This window comes from Anoplopoma fimbria, chromosome 19 (assembly GCF_027596085.1).
Source record: "Anoplopoma fimbria isolate UVic2021 breed Golden Eagle Sablefish chromosome 19, Afim_UVic_2022, whole genome shotgun sequence".
In the NCBI taxonomy this organism is placed as follows: domain Eukaryota; kingdom Metazoa; phylum Chordata; class Actinopteri; order Perciformes; family Anoplopomatidae; genus Anoplopoma; species Anoplopoma fimbria.
Genome location: NC_072467.1, coordinates 25,797,648 through 25,817,929, shown reverse-complemented (window position 1 = coordinate 25,817,929; position 20,282 = coordinate 25,797,648). Strand labels below are relative to the sequence as shown.

At 42.2% G+C, this 20,282-nt stretch overlaps 1 protein-coding gene across 3 annotated transcripts in view; it reads right to left on the bottom strand.

Moving 5' to 3' along the window:
• met (MET proto-oncogene, receptor tyrosine kinase) overlaps positions 1-19,957 on the bottom strand; it is a 77,875-nt gene extending 57,918 nt beyond the window's left edge. For 2 of the 3 annotated variants that reach the window (XM_054620097.1, XM_054620099.1), the window contains exons 1-2: positions 19,837-19,957; positions 17,106-18,306 (exon numbers count right to left, since the gene is read on the bottom strand). In XM_054620097.1, the coding sequence (XP_054476072.1) occupies positions 17,106-18,305 (1,200 nt within the window). In that variant the 5' untranslated portion in view covers position 18,306; positions 19,837-19,957. Of the gene's footprint in view, positions 1-17,105; positions 18,307-19,432; positions 19,500-19,836 lie in introns of those variants that run through there. The other variant, XM_054620098.1, reaches the window with a different exon arrangement.
• Between the last annotated feature and the right edge of the window lie 325 nt (positions 19,958-20,282).

Sequence of the window (20,282 nt, the reverse complement as noted above, 5' to 3'; positions counted from 1 at the left end):
TAGGGTAGGGAACCACTTCCTGAATTTAATTTGATATAATACCACAACTTTGAGGTTCAAGTGGCCTCAGCTTTAAAAAGGTAATAAGAGCCTGTCATTTGTAGTTTCTGACATACGATACTGGTGTGGAGTAAGGCGTCGCGATATGACCAAAATCTTCTATCATGATACAGGTCATTCCGTGTCCAATCTCGATATATATCACGATATAGGTGATGGCTTCTTTCCAAATCCTACTGTTCTACTTCAAGCCTCTTTGCTCAAAACCACACCAGTCTTCAAACTCTCTGTAAAGTTTTCTGACTGCAAATACTCAAAACCACCTCTGTGGTAGTTCCTGATACATCCCTTCCTGAGCTGTACACACTATTTTATTCTGGGTTAATGGATCTTAAAGGTTGGAGAAGCTCGAGACTGGAAGGTTTCCAGGTAATGTAAAGTGTGATGTAAAAACAAAACCGCCTTCTTCAGACGATAATTCATTCCTGAGGAATGATTGTAGGCATGTGCTTGTTTTGACAAGATTCCATAGAAAGGAATTAAATGATCCTTTTGAATTATTGCTCAACTCTGTTATCACGCCATTCAGATTGGTTTCATTTGTCAAGGTTTTGTGAACTCTGTCTCAATACATACCTCATGTCATGTCATTTGTACTCTGACTCAAAAGCTGTCCTCACTGTGGGACCATCTTCTTGTAAGTAGTACCAAACATGCACATCTATTTTATAATAAATGTCATTTTTTTAACAGTATGAGCACCAGAGACAAAACTCCATTCACCCCCATTGTATCTCAAATCTCAAAACTTGGACAAAAACCATCTGCTTATAGAAAACCACCATGTGTTCTAGAGAAAGTATGTTTTTGTCCAGACTGCAGATCTGGTCCTCTGGAGCTGCAACAGCAAGATGGAACGTTTCATTTTCTTGAGTGAACCCAAACTTTAAATTTATTAGCGTTTACATTCACATCAGATGAATGGTGAAGGTAGTGCGTGCTTTTTATATATATAGTCCCTGAGGGGTAAAAAGGCTACAAGCGTAATGTGGATGAAGATGGCTGTAAACACCCTAAAACACTCTGTCTTAATACTTTCCAACTGCTCTTTTGGGATTTTTCAGGTTGCAAATGAGCGGCACGTCTTGCTCTGCTTTTTCCACCTGCATATTTATCACTCTGGACATTATTTTAGAGCATTAATGTCTTTCTGAGGTCAGATCAATCTCAAATCTTGCAGCAAAGCGGCGTGATTAGTCGTTTTTCACTGAAGCCGCTGTCTTTTCCTACATATGCTCTTAATTATAGAAACACACAGATGTAAAGGGGCGGTGGGCGGGGGTGATTTAGTGTCAAAGGCTGCCTCGGAGAGTTAGCACCGATCATTTATTGCATGACTTTATTAGCATTAGCGTAGCTCTCACATTGATTGCTACACTCAGAGCTTGGGTGGGGGGGTTAAAAGTACATCTGTTCTCTTCATTGAAAACGTCAAAATAATTGATCCTTCATGCCGAGGAGGACTGCATTCGATTTGAAATGGGGGATACGCACGCAAGGATTAAAACTGACATATTTCAAAGTTATTCAGCAATGTTTTTTTTGCAGAATTCCTTCTTCTTTGCAGTCAGAATAATGAAATCCACCCCGACGGAGCAGATCGTAGCGTAATCTTCATGATTTCCCCGTGAGTAGAAATAGCCCAAAAAACCCTTTAAAGCATCTGCTATCACGAATATAAGCGTCTCTTTCTGCTCCTTGTTTTTTTTTCAGATCTGAGGAGCAACTTTATCTATCTTGGATTGAACTGCAGGGGCCTTTGCTCATATATGAGGCGAGGGAGGGGGGGGGGACGACAACAGGCAGCTGGAGAGCAGCAGCCGTTGAGGAGCAGCCAGATAACCTCAGGTTGTAAATGCCGCCGGCTTATCAACCCGAGGGTCGACACGAGAGGCAAAACACGCAGGTTTCTACGTCTTGGCTATGGATCCTGGATGAGAGGAGGTCACCGACGGGAAATCAGACCAGAGCCTGATGAGGAAAACAAAACAACAACGAGTGCAGAAGAAGAATCTGAAATATAGCGGGATGGAAAGAAATGTCCTGTGTTTTTTTTATTGCTCACTGGCACGGCCTTTCATAATTGTCCCATTTCATAAGCGACACAGAAAAAGCAAATGTAATATTCCAGAAGCTTTGCATGGAAACAAACTAGAGCTAAATATAACGGCGGGATGCCACGGACACGCAAACAGCCAAAACCTCATCAAAACCTCATCAAAACCGCCTCAGAAAACAGAAGGGGAGTTTTTTTTCTTCTTTTTTTTTCTTTTTTTTATAGGAGCAAATCTTTATGAAGTCACCATAAAATAATTCACTGCAGGCCGTGACAGCTTGCAGGTGGCGGACGTTCCTCGCGCCGCTTCAGAGACACGGAGCAAACAAAAACCAGCCTCCGTCCTCCGGGAGCCGACCGTGAGTGCAACAATGCAGAATTGTGCTACATTTCTACACACTTGTTAAAACTCCTGGAAGTTGGCATCTGGCTTCTGCAGCGTTGCTCAGCCTCATTCTTACACACTTGCACACATATATAAAAAGACCCTCAGTGTATCGGGCTCTGAATAATTTTTGCTGCAGCTGCTTTGCGCTCACTTTTCTGAACCGAGCGGGCCCGAAGCCAGAATTTCTAATGCCCAGGAATGGAGGATCTCAGAATACAGACTTCAAGATGAGGGCTAAGCTCCATGTTTTGCTTTGGAACATGTGCAGGCTGGAAGGTGTGTGATGCAACCTAACTATAACAATGGTTTCTTGACCTGAAATAAGACTGGTAATCATTTTTCCACCAGAATAATAAACAATTTAGGACTTGGAACCTAAGAAAAACTGATCCTGCATTCAAATTAAACTAGAACATACCACTTTAAAAAGTTATTTTTAGCTTTAAACCAAAGCAATCTTGTGGCAGAGCCCAGCTGCTGACAAAAGAAGGCTTTTAACCGTAAAAAACGCAGCACTCAGTTCCGAGAAAAGCCACTCAGACCTCTCAGGTGTGAGCTTGCCTTCCTCCTGCGATATGATTCAAGCCGAGATCACCGATGAGGAGGATAAGATCAAAGCCCGCAGAGACAATATCTTCCGTTTTCCAGGGATTGACTAGATAGCCTCTCTGTTTGTGGTGCATTGTTTGGGAGAGCGGACGGAGAGATGGGGAGGAGGGGTTTTCTTCTCTCTTTGCCTCCATTACTTGAGTACACAGTCAGACTCAATCCCTCGGCTGGCATTGTGTGGGGATTACTGGTTGAATGGAGTGGGGGGGTGGTGGGAGGGATTAGACCCAGGAATGACGCTTTGTCCACTTCCATTTGGTTAAGAAAATGTAGCTTATCTGTGTGTTCGTGGAGGGATGTTGAAATGGTTGATAGAGATGTAAATGAGACCGAAGATGTCCACATCAGAGGAAATTTAAAAGGGCCAGTTCACCAAAAAATGACACTTTATCACTTAACTCTGAAGGTAAATTAATATGCAGATGATTTTTGGTTGTATTTGTCCAAGTTTTGAGACTTATAAAACTTAGATCAACCCTTAGAGGTTTTTTTTGTCCTCTTTAGGGGCAGATAGCAGGTTAACAGTATGTTCCAAATAGAAGTGTTGTCATTACTTTTTTGAGTCATAAATCTGTGATAAAACCAAATTAATTAATTTAAATAATTTGTAAAAGTGTATAAAGGTTTAGAGCTTTATGATGGAGGTAAATTATGTCCATTCCCAAGCTCTGTTGGGTCTCATAGGCAATTTTTGGGTTGATACCATTTGTTACACCGATTTAATGCTACATTCAACCATTTTTTCCACTCAAGAATGGATTAAAAATTTCAAAATACCACCAAAATAACACATTAAGACACCAAGACCTTGAGGAACACTATGTTAAACGTCAATATTCAGCAATTGGTTGGCGATCCCTTCTGTTCTGGAAACTACTCAGAAAATCCCTTATTGTAAATATAGCGATGCAAGGCATACATCCCATGAATTCCCCAGATCTGTGGTTTGTGGTTGTAAAGTTTCATGTGGCTGTGATTATAATAGAGGGCACGAAGGGTAATTTTATACAGTAATGTTGAGTTCTAAAAAATGCTCATCCACAAATAAATGGCTACTTAGGGTCCTACTATTCATGGTATTGCTAAATTCTCAGCTCTCTAGTCATACCCAAAAGGCCCAGAATAGGCGAAAATATCACAACAACACGATTGGTACCAGCGGATTCATTAGGTCATCTAGTTTCATGTGATACCATGATGGTATATAACCCTAGCTGTACATTCTGTCTGCTACAGCCTCTTAAAGACGGTAAAGTCGGTGGGACTCAGTGGGTTAAGTCCTACAATATGAACCACCTAAAAGTTTCTGTCCACTAAATGGTATCAACCTGTTCATCAACCAGACTACACAAACAACCTGCACCTTGCCTCTTTCATGTTCCCCTCACTGCAAGAACTAAAGCTTGAGAAATATGGAGATGAGGTAAGCTATCATTTGTATCTCCGCTGCTTCTTCTTCTTCTGCAGCCGCAGGCCTGCCGGAACGATTTGCTGCTCTGCTGAACTCTGCGATTATGAGCGTTTTTCAAAGGGCCAGACTGAGACCTTATGACAAAGCTTGGAAGGACCCAGAGCCAAGGAAATGAGAGTGATCCGGGGGTCGAGGTGAGGCCGCCGCTCGGGACGGCAGCAGGAGAAAAAAGGAGATTGCTTTTTGTCCTTCATTGGGAGCGCGGGGGGATGACAGATAAGCATCCACACGCCTCGTTTCAGTAGAGAGCAGGATATCACCATGTGGTGAAATGGAAGAGGAGGAGGCACGCCGCTGATTAGGAAATAGCTCGGGGGCCTTGACTCATAAGCTCAGCGGAGCAGATCTCCTTCATATTTGACACTAAAACAACTGCACCACCACCAATGGCTTCTGGGCCTGCTGGCAGACGCGTTTAAGGAATCCAATCAGAGTGGAGTCTGTCAGCGGGATGGTATTTGAGGTATCTCATCTACCTTAGATTTGTTCCAAAACAGAAGAAAAAGATAATGACTCAGTCACAACGATCAAGGAGCTTTGTGTGGCTGACTGGAAACGAGTACTCGCAGACTTTGAGGCGTTTTCAGGAGAAAGTTTAGTTCTGTCCAACTGTCAAATCGTGGAATGCTTGGAGGCTCCCTCAGACATTTTGAGCCCTTTATAAGTCCGCATTTCAGCAGACTTTTCCCAAGGGAATTACCCACAATTCATAGCGACGTGACGTTAAACACAAGGCGTTACAAGTGGAAACGCTGAAGCCGGAGACATAAAAAAAAGGTTAACAAAGAGGACGGCACATTGGTTTTCAGCCCCGCAAATTATACTTACTCAGAAACACTAAGGACTAACGATGCATACAAACTCTATATTACTATAATACACAGATTTATTCATCAAACATTTCATTTCGTTATTGAAACAGTTTTGACAAAACGAGTAAATCGATTATTTGACAATTACCTCTCATCTCGTGAGGCAGGAGCTTTGAGGATGTTCAAATCAGGGAGAATTATTAAAAAACAAAATAAATAACCACAATTGTCTAGGAAACGTGATATGTCTCAGCAAAGAGCTGTCCCATTCGTATTTACACCAATTCGAGCACTTGCAGCCTCTCACGCTTAACCATTTAACAGGTGAGTTAAATCCCTGGACTTTGTGATTGGGCCGAAGTATTTTATCCATCAACCAATCACAGCGAAGGAAAGAACTAAAAAATTCACCAGCATCATTTTGCAGTAGAGTTGCAACTTACTATTTCTTTATTTCCTAATTGATATTGTAAAACTGCTTGTTTTGTCCCACTAACACTCAAACCCCCCAAAAGATATTACATTTACAATGCTATAAAAGAGAAAAAAAGCAGCAATGACTGACGTAAAAACAGAGACGTAAAAGCGCTAAAAATGTTATCAGCTGTGGCCTTAATTTAACAGTATTTGGCTGATGTTGGCTGCTGGTAATTTCCCACCCTGCTGTATTGGAAGACATCTTGCAGGCACCGGCAGTTTGCATATTTACTACTCCACTCGTTATCTAGGGAACAAAGATAAGATGTGCACACAAAAGCCTCTGCAAAAGGATTTACACACACCACACACACACACACACACACACACAACACACACACACACACACACACACACACACACACACACACACACACACACACACACACACACACACACACACACACACACACACACACACACACACACACACACACACACACACTTACAGCTTTTGAGCTAAAAAAAAAAAAAAAAAGAACTCCTGGGATAATTATTAACTTTGTGGATTCAAAACTAAACACAGTGAAATCATGTAGAAAACCGTCCAGGAAATGCCTGCAGACACGGATCGACCCGATGCTAAGGAGGTGAACGGGCGTGACTGTTTTATCTTCTTTAAAATAATTCTGACATCTGTTGATCTGTAAGGTGATGATTTGTGAGATTTATGAACTGTTGGGGCACCCGGTTGCCACGGCTTCCAGGCGAGTTTGATCCAAGGCTAACCTTTAGCATCAGGCCATGACGTTGTGTAAAGTAAATGTTTTTGTTCCTGATGTGCTGTGCAGCTGGATGTGGGTGCTGACCGAGACTCGCCTCACACAGAGGGAGCTGCCTGGACTCGGCTGCCAGGTGACGCAGCCGTACACCTGAGGGTGGAGCGTCACTGGAAACACAAGGCGGAGTTTTCCACGATGTTTAAACACGTAAACAGTAGCTGCACGCACTGATACGGCTGATTGTTGCACTGAAGCAGCCAATTGTATCATTTTTCTTTTTGACTTCGACATTTAAACTCTTCACTGAAACACCAAATTTGACAATTAAAATAATATTTAATGGCTGCACATAACTACTTTTGTTGGACAATATATTAGTCCCAGAAATAATAGCGATAAATTATATTATTGTCATTTAAAGACCATTTTATGCCACTGATAAAATGATAATTATATAGCATAAGAATGCAAGTTAAGAGAGCAAGCTTTTAATTATTGAGGAAATTCATTTGGAATGTTAATGGAAAATTAAAATATTCTAAATGAATAAAACTTGAATAAAATAAAACCCCACAGCCAAAATAATAAGTAAAATGGACCCTCTGGCTCTGTTAACAAAAAATGTGCAAGGCTAATACTTGTGTGAATTCAGGCATTAAGTTTGCTAAAATGTTGGTGCTATTTTTATGTAAACCAACATGCATGTAAACAATAACAGCAATATTGAGTTAAGCAAAAATGATCAAGGTTATTATTTATTATTTTCTCAATTAATGGAGTAATTGTCTGGTCCATGAATTGTCAGATCTTTTGATAAACTGATCATCATTCATTATGAGTTCATAGACCAACAGATTGAATCAAAAAATAGTTTCACCTCTAGAATATCTAAAAACGTCCAAATCAAGTGCATTAAATTTGCTATTATTTCGCTGTTATTTGATATTTTTATAGATTTAATGTCCGCTGATCTGACATAAAAAAAAAAACAGCTCCAAAAAAAACCGTCAACAATGTGTTCAACTCTGCTGTGTGTGAAAGTGTGTGTCATGATGAGACAGACGCAGGTTCACAAAACACAACGGCTCTAATCTCATTCTCCTTACACACACACACACACACACACACACACACACACACACACACACACACACACACACACACACACACACAACACACAACACAGCCTTTATATCAAAATGGAGTAAAAAAGGACAGGACTGGACAGGAACGTAGGATTTTCATTCTTTTGTTGTTTACTGTACGCCTCTGGAGACCAGCCCGATCTCTGAGAGCACCTCTGGGTTCTGCGCCCGGCTTAGCGATGGCACGGACAGGCTCGGGCATGCGGGACAAAATCTGTGACATCTGTGGTGGAACGAACCCGGAGAGGGCAGTGGTGCTTCTTCACTAACTTTGTTTTTATGTTTATGTCGATCCTAGGTAGGATCTTAGGGAAGACTCGCTTCTTGTGTGGCATGCCACAGACATAAAATCTAACAGACAAATTCCTCTAATCATGAGCAATCACATATAGAAAAAAAGAAAATTTGCCATCCTACATCAACCCAGGTAGATTCCAAATCAGGAAACCAAGGACTCTTTTTATACAACTGAAAAACAGACTTTTATATATCAGATTTCTGGGAAATTTATCAATGTTTTTAAAGTAATAGTTCATATGTGATTTTTTTCATTATAAATTGGGTTTTTGTCTCCAGTTAAAACACTTTTATAATCATGTTTCTCCCTACTACTTCTGCATACTCCTATTTCTCTGTACTTGCAGCACTTACTGCACGTCAGTCTCTCCTGGACGGGAAATAGGAAAATAGTTTGAGAGCTTAATCCAGCGTATTGAGTTATAAAAACAGTATTTCCAGTGATGCATTTTCTGGCTGCCAAATAGCGGTAAATGTTTATATACTTCATTATATCACCAGTTCCAATTCAAACACTAAAATGACACCTCAGCTTATCTAATGTCGGCTTTGCATCATCTAAAAAGAAGAAGAGACTCCTGAATATGTTTTCTGGATGATGGTAATGTTGATGTTAGGTTGCATCTGGTTCATGCAGAAGGAGAGCTGAAGCGAACAAATACCAGTTTAGTGATGGCATGAGCAGGCTCGGGCATGTGGGGCGAGAAAACGTGACATCCACAGCGGAACCCGTTGAATCAGCAGCATTACTGAGAAATATTCACAGCACTGAGTCCGTCTATTGTCATCCGTCGCTGGAAAACTACCATGAATGCATGAAATATCAGGGGGCTTTTAAACTGATGACTGACTGATCTGTAATTGGTGTTATTAGAGCACATCTTTTATAACAGCAGGGGGATTTTTTTATAGCTTCGACACATGCTGTGTTATTCGCTGTAAGGCAACTTTTGCAAACTCCTACATGTCTGATAAAAGCAAATATACATTTTATATGACAGTTTCATGTCACAGCTCCCAGTGAAATATAGATTAGAAGCAGATTTGCAGTGTGCTTAAAGCTCCTGCATATTTCCCACGTGGTATTTTTATGTGTTTCATGTTTTCATGCTGCAGCTCTTTGAAGCTGTTGTTTTGAAAAGTGCAAGGTGAATTAAGTTGACTCACCCTGTGTGTCATGAAAATCTAAATTTGGAAACAAATGCACCTACAAACAGAAGTTCTTTTGATGCTTTTAGGGCGAGTTCAAGTTAAGTTTTTAAGGTTCTATAAGGAAAGACAAGTGAAGTCAAATTGCAAAGTAAAGATGTGATTCTTAACTGAATGCTGACCAATAAAAACACCTGTGTTAGTAGGTTTTATGTTTTTAGATTTTTTGTACTGGTATTTATCTTTTACTGTTTGGGATTTTACCAGGTCAAATGTCTGAAGTCATGTCAAGATTTTGTCAAGTCTCAAGTCCCCATTTTCTTGTCTTAAGTCTGACTTGAGCCTAAGTTTTAAGTCTAAAGTAAAAAATCTCTTTTTCTAGTCAAGTAAAGTCAATATTAGGACTGTCTCTGTATCAGATTTTTTTATTGTTAATTATTGTCATGGCCAATAGAACTAACACAACAACATTAGCGGTATACTTTAATCTATAGAAAATTTGATAAATTTAATTTAAAATGTTGTCTGTGAAGAAACATTGCTGACTCCTTGAAGAGGAAGCTCTTCCTATGTAGATATAAACGGCTTATTCTAAGCTAACGAAAACACAAAGATTCTTAGTTTCAGGTGATTGTTAAATAAAGAAAATTAGTCATGAATATCATAATCAATAAATCCCCCATAACGCTAAACAATGCTCCTTTAAGAGTGGCATATGCATGGTGAGTACTTGTCACCTCTGCTGAATGCTCATCTCTACATTGTTTGATTTAGAGTGTATGGAAATTTCTCACGCGTTAATAAAACGAAATCATATCTTATCTATTGACCGAACAATGACGCCAATGTAATTCTTGGAAGTCACATTACTGGATCTTTATATTGTATTTCATAATCAGAAACTATAAGGAATTCCTTAACACAATAACAGAAAATGAATGGGCATCTATGGCAGCTTGTTTAGAGCGTGTTCATTTAAAACAGGCGAGCTAATTAAAATGACTGTCGGTCAAAAGTGTCTCCCAGCTGGAATTATATTACACACACTACAATCAATCAGGACGAAGATTCAATTTAAAAGCAATCAGCATTTGGTGGGTTTTCTGGAATCAATGGTAATCCGATGATAATTTTGACCCGTGGCTGATCTTTTATTTTTAGTCTCAAATGTTCCTGCTCCCTCAATAGACTTATGGGAATGGGTGCCATGTGCGTCCACAGGCCGGCCACGGCTCTGCACACTACATTACCCAACAAAATGGCCTTGCTTGTCTTCTTTTAGGCAATACTATCAAGCCACAGCACATTCTGGGGGTCGGATCAATAGTTTAAAGAGCGCTTTTGATATGAGAGGTAGTTGAGCTACTGGGATTATTTACTCAAGAATGATTCATATTATGTTGTTGCTCGACTCAGGGCAAGTTTTGACATCCATGCTTGTAAAAAATAATTAGTTAGAGTATCATAGTGGCTCAGTAAGTGCTCAAAAATGCAAGTAGTGTGTGTGCACCAAGATTAATGATTATGCATTTCCACGAGGCCTTTGTAAATAGTAGAATGGACTCACTATCAGCTCAACCGTTTAAAATCGGTTCTCCTTTTGCTGAAATTGCGAACTGAGGCCTTTTTTTTTTTTTTTTTTTTTTTAAAGGAACTCCTTTTTAGTTTTTTTGCTTCTATAAATGCTGCTTACATCAAAAGCTTAATTATTAAAAATATATTCTAAACTTCTCCTTGAAATGGAGGTTAATGTTTTGAAACTCCGGCACAGGAATCAGAAGTCGTATTCAACGCCTCACCATGACGAACAACAATTATGACTTCAGTTTCATGCTCTTCATGTAACTGAGAGCAGCCCGAAGACAGAAACAGCCCCGGAGAAACAATCAGAACGGCAGATTTGTTCCATCACGAGACGGCTCGAAAAGAGAGCCACTCATCATTACAACATTTATCATATCTCGCTGCCTAAACTGGAGTTAAGAAGCTGAGCCATCATGAGCTGACAACCAGCACTTAAAAAACTTCAAACGAGCTCTTTCGCGGAGCTTTCGACCTCTTCCAGACCCCATTGGGAGTTTTCCACCACAAACACACAGTTTTGTGAAGCAAATGACCAAAAACAACCTCCGGTGTGCTTCAGAATTCCTCCTCCGAGTGTTTTTGTCCTTTTTATGAATTTATGGTTGCGCTTATCTCTCACAAAGCTCACAATAACAGAGAGTCTACCTGCCATATGCCACTGAATACAAGTCATAAATCTATTAGGCAGTGCTATGATTAGGTGATTCAACAGGCGTACAGCACGAGCATCAGACGGACAGTTGTTCAATGGTCTTTCGTCGTTAGAGCTTGTTTCTTAACCTGGCAGCAAGAGGACAAGAGGATACACGTAAGGCTGTCAGCAATAAAAAAGAGAACTTGGGGGAAAAAACGGCTTCACAGTTGCACGGAGATAAAAGCTCTTTTGGCTGCGGCCGTTCAACACTTGACCTGCTGCGTCTGCGTGTTTTTGGAAGTTCAAACTCAAACAAAATTTGAAACAGAAGTTTTTTTGTTGCAATTTGTCTTCGCTGAGTCCTGCAGAGGAAAAAAAAGTCAGTGGTCTGTTTTGGTTTTGAAGAAACTAAAAAGGGATCGTTGAGTGAGGACAGCATAAAAGAATGAAGTCACCATCATTCAAAGTCAACTTTTAAATCACATCAAAGCTGCTCAGAGTACTACTCAGAGTTAGAAACAGAAGGACTCTACGATAATTATACAGCACAGAGATGCTCCTGTACCTCCTGCAAATACTGAAGTCATGCCTCACGCCGACCCAGTAATCAAGTGAGTCAGGAGGAAAGAATGTCTAATAATGGAATAGCACACTCTCACTCTGAGAGATCAAAACAACAGTTTTCATACCACCAGTCACTGTCAAGAGGTGGATGAAGACAATCACTGTTTTGGGGTTTCAGGAAAGAAAGGTTTTCCCAGCATTTGTCGCTGCGTATAATACAACAGTACAAGTAGTAGTAATCATTCATTTTCTGTCCTCATTTTCCAATAAAGCGTTCAATTAAGTGAGACAAACCGCCTTGCTGTGGTATTCTTCTGCCAACCAGTCAAGTTGCAGTTTACATCTATGTCTCTCAAAAATGTCATAATTTCATCCTATTAGACATTTGGGTGAAATTGTCTTATTTTACCCTTTCTTATGCCCTCCCCCTGCTGCTACTCCTACAAGCTGTTAGAGCTACCATGGAGCCCACACACTGTCACTACCTGCACTCCCTGAAAAAACATGATCTAATATTTGGGAAAAAAGGCAAAGCAAGGACAAGCAGACAGGAAAGGGTCTACAATGTGTGTTTGAAGGCTGTATCCAGGATGTCCAGCTGATTCAGGAGAGAAAACAGGTTAAAAAAGTTAAAGATAGAAGAATGAGCCACCACATCGCCTGGTGATTGACACGGAAAACAATAAAATTAAGGAACAACACGGTTCCCGTAAAGCCTGGTAGGTCTTTATTTACTGTTACAATCATTAAAAAGTAACTGCACCATGTGTATATATTCAGTATACTTTGCTAACACTAGTTAATGATGTGCTAATATACTCTGCTAGTTTTAGCTCAACAGGTTTTTACGTAGACACATAACATTTTAGAAACCTAAATCCTTGCAACATTTCAGGTTAACAAGTATCACTTTTACACAACGTTTAACCATGACCAGCTCCAAATCCAATAAACCAGCCTGAACATGAAGAACATCTGAAACCATTGACGAGAGTCTATGGAGCAGAGACTGATAGATGTCGGACCCTGGTCAGAGCTGACCAACGCTAATCTATGATTGGCCAGTCTGCTTTCGGGGGGTGGAACTAAGGGCCCATTAGTAGATCAACAGAGGAGCATTGACCTTAACTTCTGATCATCAAAATATAAGCAGTTCATTCTTCAGTCCAGCTGGAAATTTGCGCCAAATTTTAGAAAAACTCCCTCCAGGCATTCCTGAGAGTTCACCTTCACAGGAATTGGACAGTAGAGAACTCGTTCAACCCAAAAACATGAGGCCTCCTAACATTTCTGTTTACGATGTGGTGGCATTCAAATGCTTATTATACCTACCCTTTTACTGAGCATATTCTAACAAGCAACTCATTCACCACTACATTTTGGTTTTACAAAAAAAAACTAAAAGCAGTTATTACACAGTTTGAAGCCGGAAAATGAGGCATCAGTGATCTGATTTGCAACGGGATGATTTTGACTTTGATCCAGAAGCTCAACAGCCTCTGTGAGTAATCAGTTTACAGCTGAGGACTCCTGACTTTTACAAACTCCAAGTAAGCACAAAATGTGTTCACTGTTAAGAATTAAAAAAAGGTAAAAGGTCGTCAACTATTGAACTCTTTCCACATCATTCTCCCTGACCACAAAACGTAGCATCCAAAATTCTACAATTCACATTCAAATGTGTTCAAAAATGGGTTTCCCCTGAGTGTACCAAATAATTGACCTGTGTGATCAGCTCAAGATGCCTCGAAAAGTCGATAGATGATCATACTGTTCAATCACAAACAGCCAACCAGATAAAAAGGCTCTTTGGTTTTGCGACTTCCACTTTCCCACAGGTGCTGGTAACAGGTGGGGGTCGCGGTGGAGAGGGGTAAGAGGCCTCGCCAGCGTGGCCGGCTGCCACAGCGGGTCAGGGGATCATCTTCCGCCCAGCTGCTGATGCCCTGTTATCCCCGAGCCATTCATCACGGCTCGCTGAGAGTCAGATATGCGCTGCCCCCGAACCCCCCCAAAGCTCCCAGCATTCCTCACTTTCCCCTGTGGATCTCCTCCACCGCTGATAGCTGTCAGGGCTGTGCTGTGGTACCCAAACACCCACCCACCATGTATTTGCATGTATTTGCAAAGCTGGTTCGAATCCTTTCTACGAACCACATGTCACTCTTCATGTCTGTCCTTCTGATCTCTTCACTGCAGCCCATGTCCACCAAATCATCACACACAGTACTGAACTTTTTTGCATCCTTTACACTTTTGCCAAACGATTTGCAATGCATGCCTTGAGTTTTACATTTTTATAATCTTTCCAAGCAGCCACTGGTTTCCATTATGTTCTGTGTAGTATGAAAATCAGTTAGTTGGCTTTATTAAAAACTTGCTTGTGTTGTGCAATCCACCCAGATCTCAGTTTATTCTATATCTTGTGTTCTAGTATTACGTCCAGGAACATACATGGGTCATGCTATTCAACCTATGGACGTTTAGTGGAGGGAACTCACCAACAAAGAAGAAAAAGCAGGGAAGGAGTAGAAGAGATCTAGTTGATAGATACATCTCACTATAAGACAAGGAATCTCTATCCTTCTGTCTGTCTGTGTGTCCTTTGCATATCTCAAGAATCCGATCAACTGATCAACGATTGCTGAAGACCCAAAGGAGTGCAGTGTCAAATTTGGTGCAATTTAGACATGCAACATGTTTAATATTAAAGCAAAAGATGATCTGTGCGGCAGCGGTGGGCGGGGCTTCAGGGCTCTGAGGACTGAGCCAAGCATTTCGTCTTGGCTTTACAGAATGCAGCTCATTGACTGCTGTTTACTTTTGCCACTGGATACACTAACGTAACTAACGTTACAACCAAACTGTTTTTCACCTGGTTTGAAACCAAAATGCTTTCTACCCATGGTGTTATGATGCACGGTTGTGGTTTGCTGCCAAGCAACACCAGCAATACATATTCCTACAATGATAGCACATGCTGCAATGTTCAAACTAGTTTCTAATACAAAAAATATCCTGCAAACACACACACACACACACACACACACACACACACACACACACACACACACACACACACACACACACACACACACACACACACACACACACACAAACACAAACACACACACACACACACACACACAGTGTTTTGACAGACGTCTTTGTCAGGGTCCTGTATGTGCTTGCACTTTGACAGCGTATTCAGTGTATTAAAGAAAAATCCAGGAGACTAAGTTAATCCGCTGCCTGACTGATGCCGAGGTTAAGCAAAGATGAAGTCAGAGAGGGTGCAGCACCAAGCAGGGCTCACATCGACGGACCCTCTGACAGTTAACTCCATGTCATTATTGATTAGGGTGATTCAACCAATTGATTGAGTCAATGTTGATGGATTGGAGGTGAGTGACTACAGGCGAGGTAACAACTGGCTTGTGGCAGCATGGAGAGTGGGAGTGGGAGGGGGGAAGGTTACATCAGAACAATGCATTTGAAGTCCAACACAAATACAACAGCAGGCACTTACAATATTCCCTAGTGATGCTCTGCAAGGCCAGTACTTAAATCATCTTAACTTTCAGCATGTTTAACTGGCTTTTCCCCCTCAGTACTCAACAACTGAAACACTAATGATTGAATAACACAATGATCAGCTGCATAGAAGTCAGGTGACTGACCCAACCAGTGGAGACCCTCCCAATGGTCTTTACTGTACGTTTAGGGATCATTGTCTTGATACTTGGCTAAGTTGACCAAATATGGATGTAAATGGCCTCAAATTTAAGCTGACAGTCCGCTCTTTAACCTCGTAGTCACTGTTCCATTTCATGTCCAATGTGTCGAGACAAGACTATGAAAAAGGGGCCATTTAAATCCACGACCATGAGAATGCAAAACCGGCATTTAAGGATCTTTTAAAACACTTCAAAAATAATACTAATCACACTATAATCTGGAATTTGTTTCTTCACATGTTCTTATGATACAGACTTTCATGCATGAATGCTTTGTACGAGAGGGGTCGGAGGTCAGGGGCAGGTCATGCTCCAGTGTCTTGCTCAAGGACACTTGAACACAATGACACAAGGACACAAAGGGTCCAGTAGACACACTGGCTGCCTGAACCTTGAGACCACCCAGTTACTGAAACAAGTCTCTCCAGCCAACAAGCATACCTGCCTGGGGTGAATAAACATCCAAGGCCTGTAACTCTTAAAGATAAAAACCAAGCCATGCATATATCACAGATGACTGTAAAAGGCTTATTTTATGTGTCTGAAAGACGTCGTAAAACCACATCATGATGACGCTCTAACTGTTGCTGAGACTGTAATTTGGTCTTTGGGACTCAGTCAACATCACTCTGGATAAAAACTAAACGAAGAATTTTGTCAGGGCTTGGTGTCAGCTTCAGTGTGAAGAAAAAAAATCAACATATACAGTATTACCTGGACACAAAGACAGGCCACGCAAATGCCTTGAAAGCCCACCCTAAAGCATCCCCTGCTTTATGGTCTATATGACTCTAAATGGAGCATCATTTACTAAATGAACATCATGCTGTATTGAAGAAGACTTGAAACTATAGATTGAGACCATAAACTCATGTTTATAATGTTTACTGAGGGAATAAATCAAGTGAGAAGTAGAGTCATTTTCTCATTTTTGCAACCAGAGGAGTCGCCCCCTGCTGGTCAGTGGAGAGAATGCAAGTTTTAAAGAAACTTCTACATCGGCTTCACTCAGCAGAACCGGAGTTGCCACCTGGTTTGAAGCTACCACGTTTGTGCAGGCTGTACACTTATAATTAAGCTCCTTAAAGAGTAATCTATGTCTCTGTTGAGTATAAAAAGTGTCTTATATGTACATATGAATACAGCAGTACCCATTGGAGTGGTTGCCATCACACATAACTTCAGCCAAAAAAAAAAGAAATCATACATCTTTGCTGAAAATTGCTGAAAATCTGTCAAACCTTTAGCAGAATAGACAAATGTCTTTTCCAGCTTTCTTTAATAAATAGAGTTTCAATATTCATTGTGCTTTTTTGTCAGTTGAGCAAAGACCAACATTTATTTTGACTTCTACAATGTCTACCTCTACACAATAAGCCCAGCCCGCTCCCCGCACTTACCACATTGTAGCAGGACTTCTTGACTGATCCAGTGAAGTGATACGGGTCTACTGTGTTGCACCTCTGCATGTACATCTTGAACATGTTGTTGATGTGATTCAGGGACATGATGCAGACGGCTGAGTTCGCGGTCGGCTCCGGGGAGTTCGGTTTTCCCCTGGCGAACGCGGCAAACAGCACGTCGTCGGCTTCCTCCACTTTCAGCTGCTTCTGCAGCTCAACGTCGCCGCCCACCTTGGTGACGTGTGCCGCCTGGAGGATGTTGAACACCTTCATGTCTTCCACGGAGCGCCGTCGCCTTTTATCGGTGCTGATGCACTCGAGGGGCATCTCCACGTAGCGGCGGATCTCCAGGTCCGAGGAGCACATGCGGACTATGCGGGTGTGGTAGGCCTGGGAGTCCCTGTTCACCTGCTGAACTGTGAGGAAGTAGGTGAAAGGTCCACTGTGGAAGGAGTAAACGTAGCGCAGGTAGTAGTTTCCACGTAGAGGCGGGATCAGGTCCATGTGGGAGCGGGCGGAGAAGAAAGTGAAGCCGTCCTGGCTCGTCTTCATCTTCCGCAAAGAAATGGTGTGCGGATGCGTCGCAGGGCCCGATACGTTTCCAAAACCCGGGATTTCAGAGTTCCCAACAAAAAACTTCATGACGTTGCTTTCCACATTGAGCACCTGAGAGCCAGAAGGGCTGACCACGACATCCAAGTCGCTGGGCTGACCCTTGCGCTGCCTGGCCTTGTCGACGAAGCATGACACTTGTTCGTCTACGGTTTTCGGGCTGATGTCGTCATACAGGACGTGGCGGCGGCAAATACCGTTGTCTGCCGAGCCGCAGCTGTACAACCCCTTGTCGTAAATGTTCTCCAACACCAAAGCGATGTTGTGGTTGTCCACCCTGCCGCCGACGCTTTCGCCGGGCAGTTTCTTGCCACAGGTTTCGTTGGCTAGCAGCGGCCCCGTGTGGTACTCCGACAGCTTTGTGAGGTTCGGGGCCAGAGCGTAGATTCTGTTCACGGCCCCGACGTAGACGATCCCATCCAGCGTCACCATGTTCTGGATCGGGAAGTCTGCAGTGAACGTTGGGAGCTCGTAGGAGATGGAGAGGTCGAGAGCGGTGGTCTGGGATGATTTATCACACTGGCTCTTCGCGTCGGGGCACAAGACCCACAGCAGCATGACGGCATGAAGCGAGCGGCGATTCATCCTGTTCCAGAAATAAGAGACATGAGAAATTAGTTGGTGAAACATGCCTGCTGGAACACAGAGAACTCAAAACGTTCATCATGAATATCTCTGAATAGGTGGCCTCAATTGTCTGGAGTGTGAATGTGTGGGAAAAAAGGCGCAGGCTGTGCTGAATAGGGGGGAGGAGAAAATAGAGGAACACCGAAATCCCTTTTTAGACTCATAAATGGAACCGTGTCAGGGTATAAAACCAGGGTTTACTCACTCCACCACAAGCAGTGAAACCCATTCATTCTGAAGTGACTGAAGGCTCTATGGCGACACAAAGCTCCAACATCAGCCTGCTGATCATCAGCGCTGCAACTTCTGACTCCACTGACCCAAGACCAACCCCGCAGCCAGACCTGGGTGAGCACTTCTGCGGTGCTCGAGCTCCGCTACTCCGAGTGACCACAGCGGGAGGCAGAGCAGTGAATCACCCAGAGAGAGCAATTGCTCTGCAGGGCGACGCAACCACAGGCCTAAGTTTAGACAGCAAAGGGCCCAAGGGAGCGGAGATAAACTCAATTAAAACAAACAAGGCTGGAAGGGAGAAGGCAAAGGGGGACCATCCTGCAGGATGATAAATAACCCCAGCAAACTAAATGGTAATCCACTGGGAGATGCTTTTAGGGGGGGGGGAGTGCAACACCAGAGAATTTGCAAAATGTGCATTTGCATGCTCCCTATCTGCATGCGGTTTGACCACGAATCCTTGTAAACCAAAACAAGGCAAAAGCATCCAGCGCAGTGGTTTTTTTTTTTTTTTTTTTTTACATGCATACCCGCAGTGTTGCATAAACTTAGAGATTCCCTGTGGGCACATTTTGACTTATGACTGAAATCTCACAGCTATTTAGTTTTTTTTAGAGTGTTTTCAGAGTTGTGTTTCATCTTATCACAGTGTTTTGGGGAGAATATATAGAGGCAGAAAGACAGGTGCTTAAAGGCAAAACTCAAATAGAAGTTTGGAGCAGATAATAATACTAATAAGTGTTATTAAGACATAATATAAGAAAACAAGGCAACACTGTAGGGAGATAATGGTGATATAGTGGGAAAATAAAGATTTAAAAACAGTATTCATTTAGAAGAACATTACACACTTTTTGAGCTTTTCTTTTATGAAGGATATGGTGAGTATCGTCCTGTTTTGGTCCAAATTATGAGTAACAGTGGACACATTATGCGCACCTGCAGCAGACACAATAAATGTAAGTCTGTTGTTTTCAGAAGGACAAAGGGAGGTGGAAGCAGTGAAAATGTTTTCGGTTTGAGAGGAAAGTGACTCATGGCAAAAAAGGTCTCCGAAAACACAACGCTGATGAAATTGTGGCAGGAGAACAGAAAAAAAACACACATTTCAAAACAGGCTGTGGTGGAGGAGGAGGAGGAGGAGGAGGAGGAGGGTCTGTGCGTCTTTACGCATGGAAACACGGTTTGAGTGAAACAAAAATAAGAGACAAGTGAAGAGATTGTGAGAAGCAGCAGTAGAGAACATGAAGCTCACCTGTTATGAGCACCAGTGCTGTGTGTCCCCTGGACTCAGATCATATTCTGCTCTCTCTGGGAGCGAGGACTTCTTGACTTTCTCATCAAAGTCCAAACTGATCGCTGTGGATGTTCTCCTCTCTTCTCTTCTCCCTGAAAAGAATAATCCAATTTGTTTCAAACTCCAGATTCTCTCCAGCTGAAAGCACTGACTGACTGACTGAATGACTGGCTGGCTGACTGACTGCATCCAGCAGAAACACGCTCTCTCACATCTCAGCTCTCTCTCTCTCTCTCTCTCTCTCTCTCTCTCTTGGTGCGTAAAGCTCCTCCTCCTTCTCTCCAGACTCTGTGACGCGTCCAGGTGCTGCCTCGGCTCCTCTCTGCGTGGAGCTCAGGTGAGACACTCAGACCCAGAAAACCGAGCAAAGTGAGAATGATGAGCTCTGGTTAGTGGTCATCATG